General features: G+C 50.6%; 6 protein-coding genes across 6 annotated transcripts; 3 read left to right on the top strand and 3 right to left on the bottom strand.

Moving 5' to 3' along the window:
• Positions 1–31: 31 nt before the first annotated feature.
• On the bottom strand, positions 32–1,282 carry J7337_001616 (uncharacterized protein; the record flags this gene model as incomplete). The annotated part of the gene is made up of 2 exons (XM_044819355.1): positions 32–731; positions 828–1,282. The coding sequence occupies 2 exons, from the start codon at positions 1,280–1,282 to the stop codon at positions 32–34; spliced, it is 1,155 nt and encodes a 384-aa protein (XP_044687057.1).
• Positions 1,283–3,733: 2,451 nt separating this feature from the next.
• On the top strand, positions 3,734–11,391 carry J7337_001615 (uncharacterized protein; the record flags this gene model as incomplete). Its single annotated transcript, XM_044819354.1, has 3 exons — positions 3,734–10,579; positions 10,632–11,236; positions 11,289–11,391. The coding sequence occupies 3 exons, from the start codon at positions 3,734–3,736 to the stop codon at positions 11,389–11,391; spliced, it is 7,554 nt and encodes a 2,517-aa protein (XP_044687056.1).
• Positions 11,392–11,925: 534 nt separating this feature from the next.
• J7337_001614 (uncharacterized protein) lies at positions 11,926–13,188 on the top strand (the record flags this gene model as incomplete). Its single annotated transcript, XM_044819353.1, has 1 exon — positions 11,926–13,188. The coding sequence occupies one exon, from the start codon at positions 11,926–11,928 to the stop codon at positions 13,186–13,188; it is 1,263 nt and encodes a 420-aa protein (XP_044687055.1).
• A 139-nt stretch (positions 13,189–13,327) lies between these two features.
• Positions 13,328–14,156, bottom strand: J7337_001613 (uncharacterized protein; the record flags this gene model as incomplete). The annotated part of the gene is made up of 3 exons (XM_044819352.1): positions 13,328–13,720; positions 13,780–14,016; positions 14,073–14,156. 3 exons carry the CDS (start codon positions 14,154–14,156, stop codon positions 13,328–13,330), a joined length of 714 nt encoding a protein of 237 aa, XP_044687054.1.
• Positions 14,157–14,462: 306 nt separating this feature from the next.
• On the top strand, positions 14,463–16,799 carry J7337_001612 (uncharacterized protein; the record flags this gene model as incomplete). Its single annotated transcript, XM_044819351.1, has 1 exon — positions 14,463–16,799. The coding sequence occupies one exon, from the start codon at positions 14,463–14,465 to the stop codon at positions 16,797–16,799; it is 2,337 nt and encodes a 778-aa protein (XP_044687053.1).
• A 408-nt stretch (positions 16,800–17,207) lies between these two features.
• J7337_001611 (uncharacterized protein) lies at positions 17,208–20,429 on the bottom strand (the record flags this gene model as incomplete). Its single annotated transcript, XM_044819350.1, has 2 exons — positions 17,208–19,222; positions 19,271–20,429. The coding sequence occupies 2 exons, from the start codon at positions 20,427–20,429 to the stop codon at positions 17,208–17,210; spliced, it is 3,174 nt and encodes a 1,057-aa protein (XP_044687052.1).
• Positions 20,430–20,758: the final 329 nt, after the last annotated feature.

The raw sequence follows: 20,758 nt of genomic DNA, 5'->3' as shown, positions 1-20,758 counted from the left end.
TCGATCCTAGCGCTTTTCCCGATCCGCGATTCTATTCAAACCGGCCACTGCTGCTTCGACGATCTTGCGCCCCTGTCCCTTTCGATTTTCTGAAATGCTCTCGAAGCTTTTCAAGGTCTTTTGCTGAGCGTTGCTTTGGTGTTGCCTTCCGTAGGTCCTCGGATATTCTTTTGAAATACTGTGAATGTCGAGGAGCCGCCGACTTGATTGCTGAGCCTCCTATGGTGGATGGCGGTAACATTGAAGTTTGTGGCATTTGGGGTGAAGTGGGTGGAGGAGGCTGAGTCAAGATCTCTTGAACTCGTGAGGACTGCACTGGCTTTCTCTCAGAAACTGGGTTCCGTCGTCTGATGCTCGACTGTGCGGGAGTGATGGGCTTCGCCGTTGGCACAGGCCTCGAGACGATCTCCAAATCATTCGTCGATGCTAATGATGGCCTTCCTTTGCTGGAAGTTGAAGGTGCAGACGGAATCTCAGGGAGGTCGATTTCCATATCGTCCTCGATAGTTGCAATTGGCTGTGGTGACTCGACGCTTCCCCTTTCCGAAGAATGGTGAGATGGTGAAACCGAACGCTGGCTGTCGTCCTCATCAAAGTCACCTTCGTCTTCTGAGCTTGTATATATCATTAGATCATCCCCGCCACCATCATCTTCGCTTTTCTTGGAGACCAGCTCATTCGCGCGTGCGAACTCCTCCGGGTACGATCTGAGGATATGACTCAAGTTGCCCCTGTTCACAAGATATTTATTGTATACCAAGGGCCCTTTTTGCTGATTAAACCACTTGATGGCAACCATAGGTTGCATACGGGAGCGTTTGACGTACTCCCCATAAGAGCACGGATAAGCTCGGATGAATTCGTCATAGAGGCAGTCTCGAATCTGCTTCCTTGGACGTAGGTAGTTGAGGTATACACAAGCATAAATGAAGTTGGACTTGGTCCCGGGCAATTTGTCACCGCCGTTTTCACCAGGGTAATCTGGATATTGTTGTATAAATGCTTCGTAGGGTTCCAGAGGAGCGCCTGGCGCTATAAGTGGCGCAGGAGCAGGAGACTTTTCTGTCTTCTTTTGGTCATTCATCTGTGGTTGTGAATTCGTTCCTGCTGTCGTCTTTGACGAACTCATCCGGGAAGACGTGGTCGGCTGTTGTATCGCCTTGCTCTCGTCACTTGGCTTCTCGTTAGTACCGTCGACAACCGGACGATCTGCAGTTGAACCATGAAAGTTAGTTGAGGGAACAACTTCCTCCGCATGGTCCATCGTTTCGTCTTCCTTCATCTCGATTGACTCTCTGATATCTCTGATGGACTCTTGTGTGATGGGTATGCCCGTGAATGGAATAATAGAATCAGATGATGTTGGTATTAAATCGTCGACGACTTTTGGGGGTATTATATTTGGGGGCATTATAGTCGTTGGCATGCGATCTTTTTCGTTATGACCTTTCGTCCTATTCCGACTTTCAACAATGACTGGCTTGAACCTTATTCGACGAGTTTTCGGGCTCTCATTCTCATGGAAACTTTCTTTACTCGCGGACACGGTATTTGGCACCACCGTTGGAGCTGTGTTGCTCGGCTGAGCGCATGGCGGTGTAGCCATGGTCCTGTGGGTGGAAAGCGGAGATGGTGCAGTCGGTTTAGACCGCACTGCCGATTTATTAACGGAGCCATTGTGAAGAGGCTGAGCATCAGGAATCCGTGTTTCCAAGTCGTCTTCAGTCTCCCCGGAAGAAGGTGGGTTCTCTATGATTGGGTTTGGTGTCGGCCGTTGTGGGTGTCCGAAGCCCGGCCCTGTTTTTGGTGTTTCGTGGACAATGGATGACTGGGTGTTTTGGTCGACTATGGCCACCGCTATACAGTCCGCGTCTTTCGAGGATGTGGGCTCCGGCGTTGGAGACCAGGACACAGCACGCTCAGGGGATGATTGTGGAGGTTTCGCATGGTCGGATCTAAGTGTGCTCGTTATGCCATTACGTTGCCGTTTCTTAAGTGGTGATGATGTAGGACTCCGGTTGCGCTTTTTGGGGATCGGAGTACGCTCTTGGGTTGTGTGCTTGTTAGCAATATACGTTGCTTTCACTGTCTCAAGAACGTGTCCTGGAAGATGCGAAAGGCCGTGGGGCGTATTCTCTAGCTCGACAGCCCACGAGTCTGGTCTTTCGAGCAGTGTCCTTTGGTCGGACGGAATGTTTGTGACGCGATGCCGGCTGAAAAGTTCCGTGATGTCCCGATCAGGGGACGATTTGGGAGACATTGGGATGCGAAAGATTGCCCGCAACCGGTCGCGATGTGTGGATGTTACATGGGCGGCTTCGATGAGGATTCTGTACGACGGGGCGAAGAGATCGGAAGAAGGTGTGTGGCAAGAATAGGGTTTTCGAGACGTGCGACGTATGCGATGGATGAATGGCGGGTTTCCTTCTGTAGATAGAAAGTTTTGTGCGAGGTAACAATGGACCTCTCAGAGTGAAGCTTTAGTGAAAATGCTTTCTTGAAAGCTTGAGGTCTATCGAATCGAAGCGAAATTCAGCGCGACGCGACGGGTAATTTTGGGCCGCCTGGCCGTGTTCGCAGCTGCTGCGGGGTCCTTTGTAAGGTGTGGTAGGCGGGTGGCTCGTGCTTGATCAGCGCCAAGTCATCGGTACTTGGAATTTTTAGTTCGTTTGTGCTCAGAGGCTCAAGTTGGTGATCTCGATAGACGCAAACTGGAGGATGAAGACGACGAGATTACTGTGATATTGTAGGAGATGTTAAGTGAGATTCAAGCAAAATTGCCTACTGAGGGAGAGTCATATATCGCATTGAAATGGTCATCAAGACACAATCAACTCATGCCAACGTTGACTGTTCCACAACAGCAAAAAAGTAACCCAAGCGAGACCTGCATGTACCGGTGACCCCCATGTCGTTAACAGTCTAGGGGAGGAAAGAAAACTCAGGACTTTAATATTTAGTGACAAAAAGACTAAGGTAGATTTAGCCTAAGCTTGACATACCTTTTGTTGAGTTTATTTTGACATCCCATGACATGTCTCGAAGTTTCTTGCTCCCGTAGACCAGTCCAGGCTTCAGGCTTCGGCTGCCTTGCAAGGGTCTGACGCCATCACGCATTCAAACGCCCATCTCAGATGCCCAAAGGTTGCTCTCGACCTTGGATCTTCACCACGTACAGCAGTGATTAGCTGTGCGGGATAGCATATTCCTTCTGCGCCGCAGCATCCAGCATCCAGCTGATGCCCTTTCGTCGTTTTGCTTCCTGTCTCTTGCCTTATCCGCTATCAGAGCCTGTCTGCACTACCTTAACCTTAGCCCGCTCCATTCCGTCTTTTCCAAGACGAGAGACCCAACCTTGGGTTTCTTGCAGTTTCGTCTGCCTATCCACAACAGCTTCACCGATCTGCGAAACCCTGAAGATCGACCTTGACTTCTCCGCACCACTCGTCGCTTCCACTCTGCATTCCCCGTCCGTCCACCAAGTGCTTTACCCATTTCTTTAAAGTTCGTCGGATCACCATGCTGTTGATAACCTATACTCGAACTGTGGCTGCTGCGTTTGCTTGAGCAACTCGAAGCAGACAAACGTCACATGCTTTGAGTCTTAAGATTTCTAAGGCCTTCCTGTTGACGATCGATCCATATACCGACCTCCAACCTCATTGCTCAAGTCGCTTCGAGTTTTCATACGCTGGATCTGCCAGCCCATTCTCAGAATAACAACGTTCTCAACATGTCGCGGCCCAGATCCGGCTCCGTGGCATCGACAAGCTCTCTCATCCGTAACCGCCGCGATTCTATCAACTCGATTTCTACAGGGCAACTTGCTCATGCCCTAGACAAGATACACACATCCGCTAGCCAGTGTGAGACTCTAACTACCTTCAACGACTTCGCACCGCCTCCCGTAGCAGCACCAACCTCAGAAAACAAAGGAATAGCAGGCGATCTAGTCCAACAAGGCTTCAGTGGACTCTATAGTCGTTTGAGGGAGGCTGTAGGTGGCGGAGGCACCTCCAAATCACCCCAGGAACAACCATCAGGAGAAAGGTCAGAGCCTTCCTCCAAAAGAACCTCGATTGTTGCCAATCATGGCTCCAAGGCCTCTATCGGCTCGCTTAGTCGAGCCGACACCGGCGCCTCACTATCCACGTCCTCGTCTCAGGTCATACCCAATGATGGGGCATCTACAAGTCAAAGTGGCGGCACTATCGAACCTCGACCGCAAGCACAGTCATCCAAGCCATCGAGTATCAGCCTGATGTCTAACCAGAAGTCCAACCCTACGAACCGTCAAAGCTTCTCCAAAAAGGCACCCAGCTCTATCGCCGCTGACCCTACGATCGCCCCTGTTACGGTACACAGAGATCCTAGTCATACCACCATCCGCACTGAGGACAGTGGCGGCGTCGGATCGAGCCGAAAGAGTATCAGCAGCCGAGCAGATTTACAAGCGCATCTAACGACTGCTGAATCATCGGCCAGTCTGTACGACATGAAAGATGGCAAGCTTCCCCCCAGGTCTAAGCGTGAGGACACTTCAAGTATCGACGAAAGTATCAAAAGTCCGACAAGTCCCAGGAGTACACACCACCGTACACCATCGCTACAGACCCGAAGTCTTCGTAGCCCTTCAGTCACCTCGTCTTTACTGTCACCCGACAGTGTAAGAAGGAAGCCTGCTGTTATCGATCGAATCAGCCGGTCGAGATCCCCTGGAGGCCAAAACTCGAGAGATTCCTCATTGGACAGGGGAACTGCTGAGCCTAGCCACGTCAGCACATCTGCTCATGATTCTGTTTGCCACGATTCCTTCTCTAACAACCCGAAACCACAAAAGATGGCTTCGGGCGATTTCAGAATACCCGGCACTGTCACGAGTAGTGAGGAAGCCTCTGAACAGGTGAATGCGCAGCTCACTCGCATGCGTAAGCAGGTTTTGAGCAAAGAATTCTGGATGAAAGATGATACTGTCAAGGAGTGTTTCCTCTGCCAGACGCCGTTCAGTGCATTCAGGAGAAAGCATCATTGCAGAACTTGCGGATGCATCTTTGATTCGAAATGCACCACTGTGATCTCAGGCGAAAAGTTCGGTGTGCAAGGTTCGCTACGCGTTTGTAAGCGATGTCTCGAAGTCATCACCAGACGTTTCGATGGAAGCGGTTCAGAGGACTCTGGAGATGAACAATCGTTTATGCCAAGATTCTTCGGCGCAAATCATGCGAAAAGCCCCAGCAGCGCAAGCCAGTCTAAGCCGAGAGATAACGAATCGGGGGTTGCCTCCGAAGGATCAGAAGACTCGAGACCCGTATCGAGACCTGTGACGACACCAATGATGGCTATACCTGCAACTCGCCGCCTTGGAGAATCTCGTACTGCAGCCATTCTGGAGATCGACGCGCCCCAATTGAGTAGGCCAGGCTCTTCACGGTCTCTCAAATCACTAAGTGCAAGGCCACATTCTTCTGCAGGCCATAAACGACATCACTCTAAACATGCTGGCTTCCTGAACCGTTTCAAACCTGCACCGGAAGAGAGAGCACCTTTTAGACGTGGCATTGATGATGAGAGCGCTAAGAAGCCAAAGTTTCCTGCCTTCCACGACGATAATATCATCGACCCGGAGCTGGCCGACTACATGTCCGATGAGTCAAGTGAAGATGAACAAATGAGCCTGTTTACCACCATGACAGGCGACTTGCAACCCGGAAGCCTTGGTGACGACAAGTCAGAACTTACACCATACGTAAATGCTAATAGAAAATATCGCCATAGGGCAGGCGAAAAGAGCATCAGCGGTATGAGCTTCGTGAGTAGAGGTGGCCTCGATGAGCTGCCTGGAAGTCTGGGCGGATATCGTCGGCCACCAAGGCGACGGAACACTAGCAACGTTAGTGGCAGTATGCATCACTTGCCATCACCGCGCCCAAAGTCCGGCGTGTTCAAAGGTCCTTCTCAGTCCTCAGAATTGCTCTTCTCACTGGATACACCTCACCAAAGTGCAAACCAGATCACCAGGAGTGACTCCTTGCAACACAAGAAGGCCCCTAAAGTCGAGCTCAACACATCCAGTTTGAGACACGTTGATAAGTTGCTACACCAGCTACTAGACGATGCAGAGATTTCGAATCCCCCAGCGTGGCAAAAGGCTCTTGTTCCCATCCTGTTGCAAGCAACCGATGATGTGGACCCAGACGTCGTCAAGGGAGAAGATATGGATATTCGACATTATGTCAAGTTAAAGAGAATACCAGGGGGCAAGCCCGGTGACACAGCCTACATCTCTGGTGTAGTTTTCACCAAGAACTTGGCCCTCAAGAGTATGCCTCGCAGGATTACCAATCCACGAGTAATGCTTGTCACTTTTCCCATTGAGTACCAAAGACATCAACAGCACTTTATGAGCTTGCAACCTGTCATCGAGCAAGAAAAAGAATTTCTACGGGTTGTCGTCCAGAGAATCACGAATCTCCGCCCTCAAGTGCTTCTTGCTGAAAAGAGCATATCCGGTGTTGCGTTGCAGTATCTTTCCGACGCAAACATTTCAGTGGCCTACAATGTTAAGCACACGGTTATTGAAGCAGTTGCACGATGTGCTGAAACAGACATTATATCGTCTCTTGACATGTTGGCATTACCCGTTCAGATTGGACGATGTGCTAGTTTCGAGGTTAGGACATTTGTGAATAATGACTACCCGGGTCGCAAAAAGTCATATATTTTTCTGTCCGGTTGTACTCCTGAGCTTGGGTGCACGATTGCGCTGAGGGGTGCCAACAGCACAGTGCTCTCGAAAGTGAAGCATATTATGGAATTCATGGTTTATGTTGTCTACAATCTGAAGCTTGAATCGAGCCTTTTGAGGGATGAGTCGATTGAACTTCCAGAAGGCGGAGATTCCATGACAAACTCTATGCAGCTCCGTGGCGATAGTGCGAGGTCTATGAGTGTCAATAGCGTTGATAACTCAAGAGATGGCCCAGCTGTTGTGGTAAATCACCCGCCAGGAGAGAGTGAACAACCCTCTCAAACAACTGCGGACAGCGCTAGTATTACTGAGACTGACGACACAGGTTCATTGAACCAGTCAGGCCAGTTGACCCAAGAACGCGCACGTCTTATGTCTCTTCAAGAGCAGTCTGATCCTGTTGCCGAGGATCAAACCAGTCAAGTTCCAGACGATGTCCCTATGCCGACTTACTATAGTGACATGGTGGCCAAGTACGAAACCAAGATCCTCTCTGCTTCGCCCTATGTTAAGTTCACACAACCATACCTATTAATGAAGGCCCGTGAGCAGGAGAGAAGATTGCTCTACTTGCGCAGATTGCGTAATTACGACTACTATGAAGAAAAAGACTCAGAAAAATCAGAACCTCAAAAGTTCCAACTCATCAAACCCGAGATGGTCGAAGCGATTGGCCAAAAGGCACCACGACAGATTATGGAGATCCTTCGAGCTGTTCACGATGCAGAGTATGACAAGGCTTTATACAATTATCAAACCCAAACTCGTCAGTGGGAAACCTATATCCAGGGCAATCTCGACCTCTTCGATCCGTATTCTCATCAGAACATTGTCGTCCTCTACTCTGTTGTCTGTACAGAGACGAAGATCCCATGTACTGAGCCCTCTTTGGTTGCCATCAACTTTTACGATGAGCAGCATATTGACACTGGTATGGATCCTGATTGCACCTTGGGTCAATACGTTGAAGATCTTGCCTACACCATGAACCAAGTCTGCACTTCCAACGGCTGCGAACGCAGGATGATGGAACACCATAGGACCTATGTGCATGACCAGTTTCGAATCACAGTTTTTGTCGAGAATTTGCCAAACAACTCTGCTTTGGCAGACTATGATGGCATTACAATGTGGACTTATTGCAAGATTTGTAAGAAGGATACCGAAGAAAGACCTATGTCGGAAGCCACCTACAAATACTCATTTGGCAAATACCTGGAGCTCCTCTTCTGGGGCCGGGGATTGAAGATGAAAGGCATGCACGAATGTCCCCATGACCACCACCGGGACCACGTTCGGTACTTCAGTCTTCAAGATGCAAGAATTCGCATTCATTGGGATCCTATCGATCTACTGGAAATCGTTGTGCCACGAGCAAGAATCACCTGGAAAGTCACCAATGATTTGAAGCTCAAGAATGAGATCTTTGTCAGAATGGAAGAGAGATGGGCCAAGTTCATGGCCTCGGTCCGATCGAGGCTAATGTGTATCAGAATTGACAGTGTCTTGCCCGACAAGGCGGACCTGTGCAAATCTGAAGTCGACCGTTTGACTGCTAAAGCAAAAGAGGATCTCCCAACCATCGTCAAGAGACTGCAAGATATTTACGTCAACTCGAAGTATTATGAAGTGGTTCCTTTCAACAGTATCGTCCGAGAGATGCTCGAGAAAGCTGGGGAATGGGATCAGGCGTTTACCAAATTTGAAGCTGATTTCCTTAGCGACAAAGATATGCGCCAGTTGACCATCATGCAGTTGAAGAAGATGTTTACAGACAATGAGTCAAAGGAGTCGCTAGTTTCGAATGAAGGCACGCCTTCAACGGTTGATAGCGAAGAGCGGCCGTCCCAAACATTCACGGAGGAAGAAGGGAAGAGCACCCAACCGACGGACTACACCGACAACACCAGTATGGAGGCTAGTGTCACTTCATCAAAGCCTGTCGATGATAAGGACGTTCCCGATGAAGATGGTAAAGTTGAGATCCCTGCAGAAGGAGCCATTGAAAGAGTCGAGCCATTGGATCTAGCGCGCACTCCCTCAACACCAACTCATCCTCCTCCCGAGCTTTCTCAATGCGACGAAACACCAGAAGGCCAAGAAGTCCAAGATCAGGACGATCAAGAGACCCCCATTGCTGACCCTGAACAAACACCAAGGGCATCGGGCGGTGCTTTCGACTTGGTCCCCCTTGAGCCTCCTAAGACCACTGAAGCAAATGAACCAGCGGAGCCAACTGAGCCCGCTGAGTCTACCGAGCCCACCGAACTACTGCCGTCTCCTCTTGAAGCACTTCCTTCTCCCGCTCCATCACTATCAGATAAAATTGACCAGGTGAGGCGGGAACAGGGCTATCTGGCAAGCCCATCTGCGATCCCTACTCCCACAAACGAGCGCGGAGCTTCTCGTAAGTCTGGGCAAGCCGTCTCGCCTCCAATGGTTAGAGCAACCTCCCACCCCGTTCGTACACTGTCTAGGACTCAGTCAGGAATTGGCAAGGGTCTTGGCATCAAGGAAACTAAGACGAATCCTCCCGACAGCACGGGGTCCGAGTCAACAACCGAGGGGTCGATCAAAGTGGATAAGAAGCTTTCAGATCGCCTAGGGTTGAGAAATTTGAAGGATAGAGGCAAAGCAACCGCGTCAGGAATTCCGCGATTCGTGCATAAGAAGAGAGAGTCCAAGGTTTCAACACTGGCGAGGCACTTTGAGCAGCTTAGTCGAGAATTCGAGAAAGAGCGTATCCGAGACCGCAAGAAGCGTGCTGCGAGCATGCGCCAACCTCGAGCCATGCTTCCGAGAACAACCACAAAAGCAATTGTCGAGGTATACGACGATGTGAACGACGCTTTTGACGAACCAAGCCCGCCATCGGAAAGTATTGCTGAACGCGAAGCCAGTAAACGCGCTGGCAGCATTGCTTCACGAAGGTCGGATTCGCATCATAAGCCAGAGTCGGTCATTGAGCCATTGACTCCTGCTGAGCCGCCGGCGAGCATTGAGGAACAACAGCACGGAAACCCAAGCCAACAAGTAGGGGGTGAAGAGCCATACCAAGAGCGTGGGGACAAGGCAGACCATGGAGAAGGAGAAGATATAGCGGAGAAGGAAGAAAAGGAAGAGAATGACGACCACACCATTGCAAATACCAGTCAGACATTCTCAGAAGACGAAGAACGTACCACTGATCTCGAGCACTCGGTGCCAGATGAGTACTTGCACGACATCAAAGAGATTGCTGATTCCGTTGATGCAAGCGACATTCCACTGGAATTGCCCAAGCATCAAAAGACCAGCTTGATGAAGTATCTCACCAACTTCTGGGCTGAACGAGGTGCAAGCGGCTGGCACCAGCTCGAATATCCGGTCAATCCCAGCGACCATATCTTTGTTGATTCCGACATCATCGTGCGGGAGGATGAGCCAAGCTCAGTCATTGCACTCGCTCTCAACAGCGACGATTACAAGGGCAAGCTGGCGAATATTCGACGAGAAGCACAGGAGGTTATGCAGCGCGAAGTTGAGGGCGGCGGGGAGGCCGAGCCCAAGTCACTGCCTTCAGATGGTACCGACTGGATGGTGTCGGAAACGGACATGGAAAAGAGTCTTCTTCGCGTCACAGGAACCCATCTTAAGTACCAATTCCGAGAAGGCTCTGCTACCATGACCTGCAAGATCTTCTATGCAGAGCAGTTTGATGCCCTCAGGAGGAAGTGTGGTGTTGCAGAACGTATTGTCGAGTCTCTTTCGCGATGCCTGAAGTGGGATTCGAAGGGAGGCAAGACCAAGTCCGTTTTCTTGAAGACGTTGGATGATCGCCTCGTTCTCAAGGTAAGTTTGTGTGGATTCTCTATTCGAGCCAAGATCGACTAACAATACCCAGTCACTCTCACCTATCGAGACTTCAGCTTTCCTGCGATTTGCGCCTGGATACTTTAACATTATGGCCGAGGCACTGTTTCATGATCTCCCATCTGTCATCGCAAAGATGCTCGGCTTCTTCCAGGTGTTCATCAAGAACCCCGCAACAGGAACTGACATCAAACTGGATCTTCTTATCACTGAAAACCTCTTCTACGACCGGTCGGCAACAAGAATTTTCGACCTCAAAGGTTCAATGCGAAACCGCAAGATTCAATCAACAGGAGAGCAAAATGAGGTTCTCCTTGATGAAAACATGGTCGAGTACATTTACGAGTCACCTCTCTTTGCACGAGAGCATTCTAAGAAGCTCTTGCGCGCCTCTGTCTGGAATGATACGTTGTTCTTGGCAAGACAGAATGTGATGGACTATTCGCTCATGATTGCCGTTGACGAAGCTCGCAAGGAACTCGTGGTTGGCATCATTGACTGTATCCGCACTTACACTTGGGACAAGAAGCTTGAGAGTTGGATAAAGGACCGTGGATTCGCAGGTGGTGGCCGCAATCGACCTACCGTAACCAGTCCCAAGGAATACAAGTCCCGTTTCCGAGAGGCTATGGCCAGGTATGTACAAGAAAGGATGGCTATAGATTTTCGTATTCTTACTTGTGATCAGGTACATCTTGCAAGCGCCCAACTGCTGGCATCTATTCAACAACCCTCAGTATCCGCATTACTATGGGCGCGCTAGGTTCGAAGAGCCCGAGTTGCTCCGCTGAGAGTATGAGTTGTTTGTTATGTGTGATGCGAATGAGATAAACGAAGAAAAAGACGCATGTTTCGCAACGGCCGGTATAAACGTAAAAGAACTGTATTTTTTGTTTCATGTACGAGCAAGCAAGCATCAGCATCGTTATTGGGATCATTTACCAGAGCATTCGTTCAAGGGGACAGGGAAAGGATGGTCTTGCTTTACAACTCAGGAGGCTTTGCATGATGTGGATAATAAAAGACATGCATAAATCAATAGAGTATGGCTACTGTTGTACGCCCCTCAAGAAACGTCGAGTTCAATAGCTGTGCTGTGATGGATTCCATGTCTAGATACCTACCTTGCTTAAATGACGATGTCGGCTTAGGCCCCACTGTGTACCTAGGTTCAGGGCGTCATCTCAGGCCTATAGCACCTGTAAGCCACTGAAGCCTGTCATCTCAGGCCCTAGGAGTTCAGCTCCGTCCGTCATCTCATCCACTTCCTACTCTCATACCAGTGCACTCAATTTTGACATCAACAACAACTGAGACATAAGATAATGTCGATTGACCTGAATTGGGAGACGCTCACTAGCGGCCCCGACGGCGATGCCCTCGCTGAGCGCATACGGGAGTTCGTCCACGAGAAATTCCAGACAGTTCCATTACCAAAATTCATTCGCTCAGTAAACGTCCACGGTTTCGACTTCGGTACCATCCCTCCACAGCTTGAGCTCAAGGATATTACAGATCCTCTACCTGATTTCTACGAGGAGGACCTGGATGATGATGAAGAGGACAGCGAAGAAGAGCCATCACCTCCTCCGCCCCCAGAGCCAACAAGGATGAGGCCTGGACCTACACCGTGGGGAGGTTCAACGAGGAGAGGTGGTGGATTGAGGAGCGAGGTATTGAGGAATGAGATGATGGGTCATGATTTGGGAAGTCCGTTCCTAGGAACTTCAACGCCAGGAATTCTAGGAGGATCGGGATTGGGCTATTTCCAAAGTCATCTTGGAACAGGCACGCATACGCCTTTAGCAGCTGTTGCAAGTGCGCATCATACTAACTGGATGAGCGTCCCGGGAACACCAGCACGCGAATGGGGAGCCCCCAGTCACACACGGAACCCATCGCAAAGCAGCCTGACTTCTGTTGATAACTTCAAGTCCAGCCTTGACCCGCTGCAGAGCCTGCGTGAGAAGGGAAGCGTCTCTACGCTGGCGCCTACGTCAGTGGAGGCGTCGCGGCCGCCAACGAGGGATACACACCTTGGCGGCTCGGCGATTGTAGACGACGATGAAGAGGAGGGAGAAGAAGAAGAAGCAGGACGGCGGCCGAGAGAACCTCGTGTTGATGACGTACAAGCTGTCTTTAGGATACGCTACAACGGTGATATACGCTTGAACCTCACTGCGGAGATCTTGCTCGACTACCCCATGCCAAGTTTTGTGGGTATACCTCTAAAACTCAACATTACAGGCTTGACATTTGATGGCGTGGGAGTATTGGCGCATATCCGCAAGCGAGTACATTTCTGCTTCCTCGGCCCAGATGATGCACTCGCAGCTGTCGGTCCCGACGATACGAAAGAAGAGGGGGGTTCGAGCACTTCTACAGCAGATGCCAATAATGAACATCACAAACCACGATTTGGGGGGCTTCTACAAGAGATTCGTGTGGAGAGCGAGATTGGAGAACGGGTTGGCGGAAAGCAGAGCTTGAAGAATGTGGGCAAAGTCGAGAGATTCGTGCTAGAGCAGGTCAGAAGGATCTTTGAGTCGGAATTCGTCTATCCCAGCTTTTGGACGTTCCTGGTATAATGTACCATGGACCATGAGGATGATCGCTGTGGGTATATAGAGAAAGCACACCACTTCTAATAACAATGCAGACAGGCATTGGCGCAGGCATCTTCGCTCAAAACAAAGAATATGTACAAAATCATCATGTCACAACTTATCATGTCAACGTCCTCCTAAATCCCTGGTACGCCTGCTGAATATCCAGCTCCAGCTCGCGCGCCTGGCTCTCACTCAACTCATCAGTCGCTCTCATCTGGTTAAGGGTGATAAGCCACTGCACGATCTTGCCGCGGTTCTCAAAGTCTTTGTCTGTGACGCGGTTCACCGATTGGATGACGTCGGAAAGAAGAGGGTGCAGTTGATCCTTGGAGAGGAGACCGAGCTTAACGGCATCGAGAAAGGTGATGAATTCTTGGGTGGCTTCGAGAATGAGAACGCCGCTTGTGTTGTTGGCTGCGGCGGGGGCGGGAGTTTGGGCTGAGGGGGCTCGATCGATGGTTGTTGAGGGCATTCCAACACGAATGCGCTCGGTTGCGCGAGGAGCTTCGAGCTATACGATTGTTAGTTTTGTGTTGATAGGAGCTGCTGGGGTGTTTTAGAGCTTCATACATCCCACTTGGCCTTGAAATCTTCAAGATCTCCAAACTCCCTCGCAATCGTCTCATCAGCCAGCAGCGCCTTATACTGCCTCAGCGATCGCTCGCAGATCTCGGTATACTCTGTTTCGGGGACAGCATCTTTCAAAAAGGCCTTTTCGAGTTCATCGAGTGTTATAATAATGCTGAAGAGTTCGGCGAGGGATTCTTGCAGGTCGCGCTCGGCACGGGTGTTGGTGAGCTTGACTTCCTACACTTGGCGGTTAGCTACGGTAATGGGACAATTCGATGCAAGATGAAGTATACCTCGTCGAGGTTTATGCTTGCTGAAAGACTTGTATTGGGTACATAGCTATGAGGAGTTGGCGCATAGCCTTGTCTTGGAATCATTGTGAAAGAGGCATTGGCTTGATCAATGCCTATAAATGAAATAGTAGTATACGGCGCAATAAGAGAGAGCTCCAAGTGGGATGCCTGCTAGACATGGCTGCATGTTACGTAGGTGAGCGGCAGAATATCCACACCGCCTGTCGTTTATGTCCACCATCTCTTATCGATAAGCATGCAGCAAAATTTTTGGTTTTTGGTCTAGTTACGAGAGCCTCTACGAGGCCCATCTAAAATCTGCAAACAAAAAACCACCCAATACCCAAACTTGAATTCTTCACCAGCCGAGGCGCTTCATAGTTTTTCAAGATGGCGCCAGGCAAGAAGAACCTCAAGGCGACCAAGAAGTTTGAGAAGAGACATCTCACAGGTGTTCTCGACAAGCGGAAAGCAGGCGCCAAAATCAAGCAGCGCTATCAGATGCAGGACAAGAAGAAGGCTAGAAAGTCAAAAGATGCAGAGTTTCTCAAGGGCTCCAAGGATGGAGAGGGCGGAGAGGTCAAGAAGCCCAGCGCCAAGGGCAAAAAGGTCAACGATATGAGTGTCGATGAGTTCTTCTCGGGCGGTTTCGACGACATCATCGACAGCAAGGATAAGAAGGCCGGCAAGCTTGGAAAGCGAAAGAGGAACGGTGCCGCCGCCGAGGATAGCCAAGCTAGCGACTCTGACGACTCGATCGGCGCGCAGCCCATCGCGGCCGACAGCGACGACAATGATGGCGACGACGACGCCGAGGACGATGTTGGCATGAGCAAGGAGACCATGGAGAAGCTCGCCGAGAATGATCCCGAATTCTACAAGTTCCTCAAGGAGAACGACCCCGAGGCTCTCGACTTTGACGACAACGCCGACCTCGCAGAGGTAGATGCGCTTAGTGGCGACGACGAGTCGGAACAAGAAGAGGAGCAGCCCAAGAAGAAGCGGAAGAAGGAGAAGGAGGCCAAGGCTGAGGCCGTTGCGCAAGGGAACGAGTTGACCCGTGAGCTTGTCGCTTCGTGGAGGAAGGCTATGGCCGAGAAGAACTCTCTACGGGCGGCCCGACAGGTTGTTCTAGCTTTCCGATGCGCTGCACACTTGAACGAGGATGATGATGGGGAGACTCAGCAGCGATATGCTATCAACAGTCCCGAGGTCTTCAACGACATTCTTCTCCTCGCCCTCAAGGAGATCCCCACGGTTATGAACCACCATCTCCCCGTCAAGGAGTCAGCCTCTGGCAAGGTCCACGTCCAGACCGAGTCAAGAAAGTTCCACACATTGTCTCTGCTGCTCAAGACATATACCTCGTCCATCATGCACCTGTTGAGCACTCTCTCCGACGACAAGACCCTCAAGCTCACACTCTCATCCATCACCCCTATTCTCCCTTACCTCCTCTCCTTCAAGAAGCTCGTCAAGGCCCTCGCCAAATCAGTCGTCAACTTCTGGGCTCAGCCTGCCAGTTCCGAGACGACAAAGCTCACAGCATTCCTCGTCCTACGACGTCTGGTTGTTATCGGTGATAAGGGTATTCGCGAAACTGTTCTCAAGGCTGTTTACCAAGGTCTTATCCAGGGCTGCCGTGTCACAAATGCCAACACTCTTCAGGGCATTAACCTCATGAAGAACTCTGCTGCTGAACTTTGGGGTATCGACCAGTCTGTTGGCTACACAACTGCCTTCTCTTTTATCCGACAACTCGCTATTCACCTGCGAAACAGTATCGTACACAACAAGAATGACGCCTTCCGAATCGTCTACAACTGGCAATACACACACTCCCTCGACTTCTGGTCATGCGTTCTCGCCGAGCATTGCAGTCCCCTGAAGGAGGCCGAGGCTGGAAAGGAGAGCCAACTGAAGCTCCTTATCTACCCCCTTGTTCAAGTCACGCTCGGAGCCATGCGCCTCATTCCCACCGCCATCTACTTCCCCTTCCGCTTCCACCTAATCCGCTCCCTGCTCCGACTCTCCCGCGCCACTGGAACTTACATCCCTCTCGCCTCCCCCCTTCTCGAGGTCCTTACTTCCGCTGAGATGAAGAAGGCCCCCAAGGCCGCCTCCCTCAAGCCCTTCGATTTCGCCACAGCTTACAAGGCTCCCAAGTCATACCTCCGAACCCGCGTCTTCCAAGACGGCGTCGGCGAGCAATTCGTTGAGCTTCTTGGCGAGTACTTCTTCCTGTGGGCCACAAGCATTGCCTTCCCCGAGCTCGCTCTCCCCGTCGTCATCCAGCTCAAGCGCTGGCTCAAGCAAGCCCGCAACAAGAGCACGGGCAACAAGAACGTCAAGCTCGCTAGCCAAGTCATTCTCCTGGTACAGAAGCTCGAGGCCAACGGCAAGTTCATTGAGGAGAAGCGTGCAAAGGTCGACTTTGCCCCCAGGGACCGCACTCAGGTTGAGGCGTTCTTGCGTGACTTTGACCTGGCCAAGACACCTCTTGGTGCTTATGTCGTGGGACAGCGAAAGGCTCGTGCTGAGCGTGTCAAGTTGCTTGAAGAGGCCAGGAGAGAGGACGATCGCAAGAGACGACAGGATGAGAAGGCCGATCTAGAAGATCAAGTGGAGGATGACAGTGAAGGTGACGAGGACGAAGATGAAGACGAGGAGATGGACGGTGAGAACGGCGCTGCTGATAGCGACGACGAAGAGGATGAAGAAGAGTAGATATAAGTATTTGTTTTTTCTGGGATGGTGTGCAAAAACGGATGTAATTTCTTCTTACTTGTTAAAGACCTGAATCAAGGATACCTACCTTTTCTGTTCAACTTCACTGTGGCTTTGAAAAGATTAATCAAACAAGTATGCAACGGGATATAAGTGATTCAACTCAAAAATGCTTTCATAGTCATTCTCGCCAAAGGCTAGCGAGTCATACATGTTTGTACAAGAAACCACAATACACTGATCAGAAGGGCCTAATAATTCCAAACTCCTCGAGCAATGCCATCTAACCCGCGATGGTCGATGCCCCTGATCCCAAAGTCCTTTGTGTGACCAAAAACGCCTTTCTTTTCCATGATTGATCTCAAATTCTGCAACCTCAAAAACGCTTCATATCATACCAACAATTGATTATAACTCGGGGACACCCTCCCATGTAAGTTCGCTGTTACTAGTGACATCGCGGACAGTCATGCCTGTGATGTTTAGAACAGTCATCTCAATCTCCTCCTCTGACATAGCCTGGCCGGCGGCCTTCTGACCCTCAAGGACATCATAAAGGCTGTAGATCTGGTCGTTCTTTGCCTCAAGTCGCTTGAGAAGTGTGCGAATGGTCTCGGCAAGGTTGAGACGCTCACGGCGACCCAAGGCCTTATCGCGACCATTGTATTGCGCCTGGATGCGGGTAAGCTCAAGCTGGAGGTGATGAGATTCATCCTCCAAGCCCTTGATAACCACAGCAAGAGCATGTCCAGGGTGCTGAGTCGGCCGCATGGTAGGGTCCTCTACCGACAAGTCACGGTCGGTGACAGGAACTGGTCGGGGAACAGTAACACGCTTCTTGCCGGCGGCAATATCGGCGGAAGTGAAGATGTTGCGGTGGGATGTGATTCGGCTGCAGACTGTGCAGTTACGGCACTCATGCTCGCAAAGGTCATCAAGCACTCTCTTGGCATCGCTGGAGAGGACAGGGCACGTATCCTTGTCGGCGCTCTTGATGCTAGCAGAGGTGATGTCGGTCGTGATCTGCTTATGTAAAGATCGGGAGTGAGATCGACTGTGCTGTGACCTTTCACTCTGTACTGTCGTATTCTGAGTGTTCGACTGCTTCTGCTCAGTACCCTTGGACTCCTTACGTGTCTTGGGCACGACGCTCAGCTGGGTCGAGTTGTCCTGTGTAGCATTCTCAACTGATTGTAGACCAGTGGTCTCATCATTATCCTCCAGGGTGTCCATCTCATATGTTGCAATGCCCTTCATAGAGGAGCGTCTCTTGGAGTCGGAAGTGGTTCGGCGCTTGCTGCCCTGGTTTGCGACATTGGAGCCGCTCTTCTTATAAGACTTGCTAGGGATCGAGAAAGCGACCTTTTGTTGATTGCCAGACTTGGAGCTCTTGCTCTTGCTCTGAGAATGCCTGGTCTCGCTTTGGGACGTGATGTCACGCTTAGTATGTGTGCGAGTCTCCTCTTCGGTGAGATCGGGAATTGTTGGCAATCTGCCGCTATCCTCGATTGGCTCGGTAACCTCCTTGGTCTCAGTAGCTTGGGCGTTCTCGGCAGTATCAACGTCACCAGTGTTGCTGTTGATGGTGATATCAGGAATGAAGAAGGCTGAGGTCATGTTCTCCTCTGTCTCGTCATCGAGACGGGCGGAAAAGTCCTCCTTGGGAACCGGGCGGAAAGACTCCAACTGCTGCTTGAGGAAGTCAACCTCATCCTTGAGTTTCACGTTCTCGTCGTGAAGATCATGAATGCTTCGCTCAAAGCCCGAATTCTCGCGTCGAAGAACCTTGTTCTCCTCAAAGTACTTTTCGTTGTGTCGCACCAGGCTTGCGTTATCCTCACCAAGCGTGGACTTTTCTTGAGACACATTCTGGAGTTCTTGTTGAAGCGCTTCAACCTCTTCCCTCGCTGCGTCAAGCTCATGTTGAAGTCCGTCGAGGTTTTCGCGGAGCTCCTCGTTCTCATCCGTGAGAGTCTTGTTCGTGGTTCGTAGCGAACGGTTCTCGCCAATCAAGGACTGGTTTTCACGCCTGACTGTATTGTTGTCGGTTCGCAGGGACTCAATCTCCTCCTTCATGGTCTCATGCTCCTTTCGTAGAGTATCATTGGCAGCAGAGAGGGACTTGTTCTCAAGATCCAACGAATCACGGCCGTGTTTCAGAGACATGAGATCTCGTCGGAGGGTGTCGTTCTCATTACGAATTTGCTCTGTCGACTCGAGCTGCTTGTGTGTTGTCTCTAGTTCCTTCTGTTTCGTGCTCAGCTTGCGAGTGAGCTTGTTGATATCCTCACAAGCCTCTTGCAGTTTCCTCACTGCACGGTCCCGTTCTTGAGCCAAAGAGTCGTTTTCAATCTCGTTCAAGCTGATCTTGCGCGAGGCTTGCTCCAAGCGAGATTGGAGAGTGGAAACCTCAACTTCCAGACCTAAAATGAGTCAGTAGCGCGCTTAGAAAACCATCATCAGGCACTTACGGTTCTTTTGAGCCATTAGTTTCTCGTTGGCCCGAGTAGAATCGTAGTCATCGCCATATGACTTTCGTGACTTGAGTTGAGCCTCCAATTGCTCAACCTGTTGCTGTAGGTTCTCGGCATACTCTTGAACCTTGTCATAGTGCTCTTGGAGAGAGATGATTTCTTCGCGGATCATATCCATAGAAACAAAGATCTTCTCTTCATCTTCTGGCACCTCAACTTCATCAACTTCGGCATGGGCCGAAAGCGATGGCTTCTCATAACGATCATGAACTCTGCCATTCTTGACGAAAATGGGAACACCATTCCGCATTGAGCCACTGAATTGAAGAGTGCCATCGACAAAGTCACCAAGATGTGAGATGTCAGGCAGGTAGAAAGAGCGACCGTTGCTTTCGTTTTGTGCCGGGCTGGCAATGGAGGCGGGTGAAGGAGGAACAGCGGTCAAGCTGGACTTGGCTGAAGACATTTGTGATGAAGACTTGTTTTGCTGATTCTGATCTCGAAGCTCGGGGCTCTTTGCACTGTTGCGTAGACGGTCAAATGCCTCGGAGATGGTCTCTCGCCGTTGTTGTTCTTGTGCGGCCATTGATTCGGATGAGGTTCGCTTGTGGACCTTGGACAATGGACTAGGGTTGTGTGTGTTCTTCTTCCAAGAGTGGTAAGAAAGGGCTCGGTTAGGAGACTTGGAGAGGATCGAAGACAGATCGGACTCGTTATCGACGCGAGGCTGCATCTCAGCACGCGTTCTAGCGGAACCTTGCCAGGTGTCTTGTGTGATGTCGTCAATAGCGAACTTGATTCCAGCGGCAGGAGGCTTGTTCTCCTTGGACTCGGCACTCATAGGCCGAGTGTCAGTGTTATCGTCGTAGACAGGCACCTCGCGGGTCGACTTGGGCATGCCAAAGAACTCGGGCCACTTGCGATGGGCAGCCTCCCAGTTGACGGGGAGGTTGCGAGGGGCAGTGACGCGAGCAATATCCTCGTTAAGCCTTCTTGTGGACTCGCCGTCGGGGTCGGAGAAGACTGAAGACAGCGTAGGGCTGACGGTGCCGTGTGAGCCAGTTGATGAGGGTGGTGAGTTGAAAGGGTTGTCGCGGTTTGCTTTCATTTCTCTAAGAATGCGGGATCGATATCTGCTTGCGGCGTCGACCTCCATAGCTCCTTCTCACGCGCTGTGGGCTTGTATTTGTATTTGGTGAAGAGCTTGGAAATTAGACGATGTTAGGCGAGGATGCTATAGCACCCGTGGCGCGCGTATAGTTATTGTAAAAACGGCGTGTTCGTTTGGTCAGGGGTTTGGGAAGAAGTCAATGCTATGTTGACTTGTATTGGGGATACATCTGTTAGGCAGAACGCGACGTGGAAGAAGAGAAGATGCCCGATATGGAGATGTAGGAATAGAAAAGTGACAATGTTTTGGTGAAGAGAAAGAGAGGCCTGCTGAAAGAAGTACCTATGAAGCTGTCTGTGTTTAGAGACGGGAAA

The sequence above is a fragment of the Fusarium musae genome, chromosome 1 (genome assembly GCF_019915245.1).
Source record: "Fusarium musae strain F31 chromosome 1, whole genome shotgun sequence".
Lineage (NCBI taxonomy): Eukaryota > Fungi > Ascomycota > Sordariomycetes > Hypocreales > Nectriaceae > Fusarium > Fusarium musae.
The sequence above is the reverse complement of the archived record's forward strand: the minus strand, read 5'-3'. Positions and strand labels throughout refer to the sequence as shown.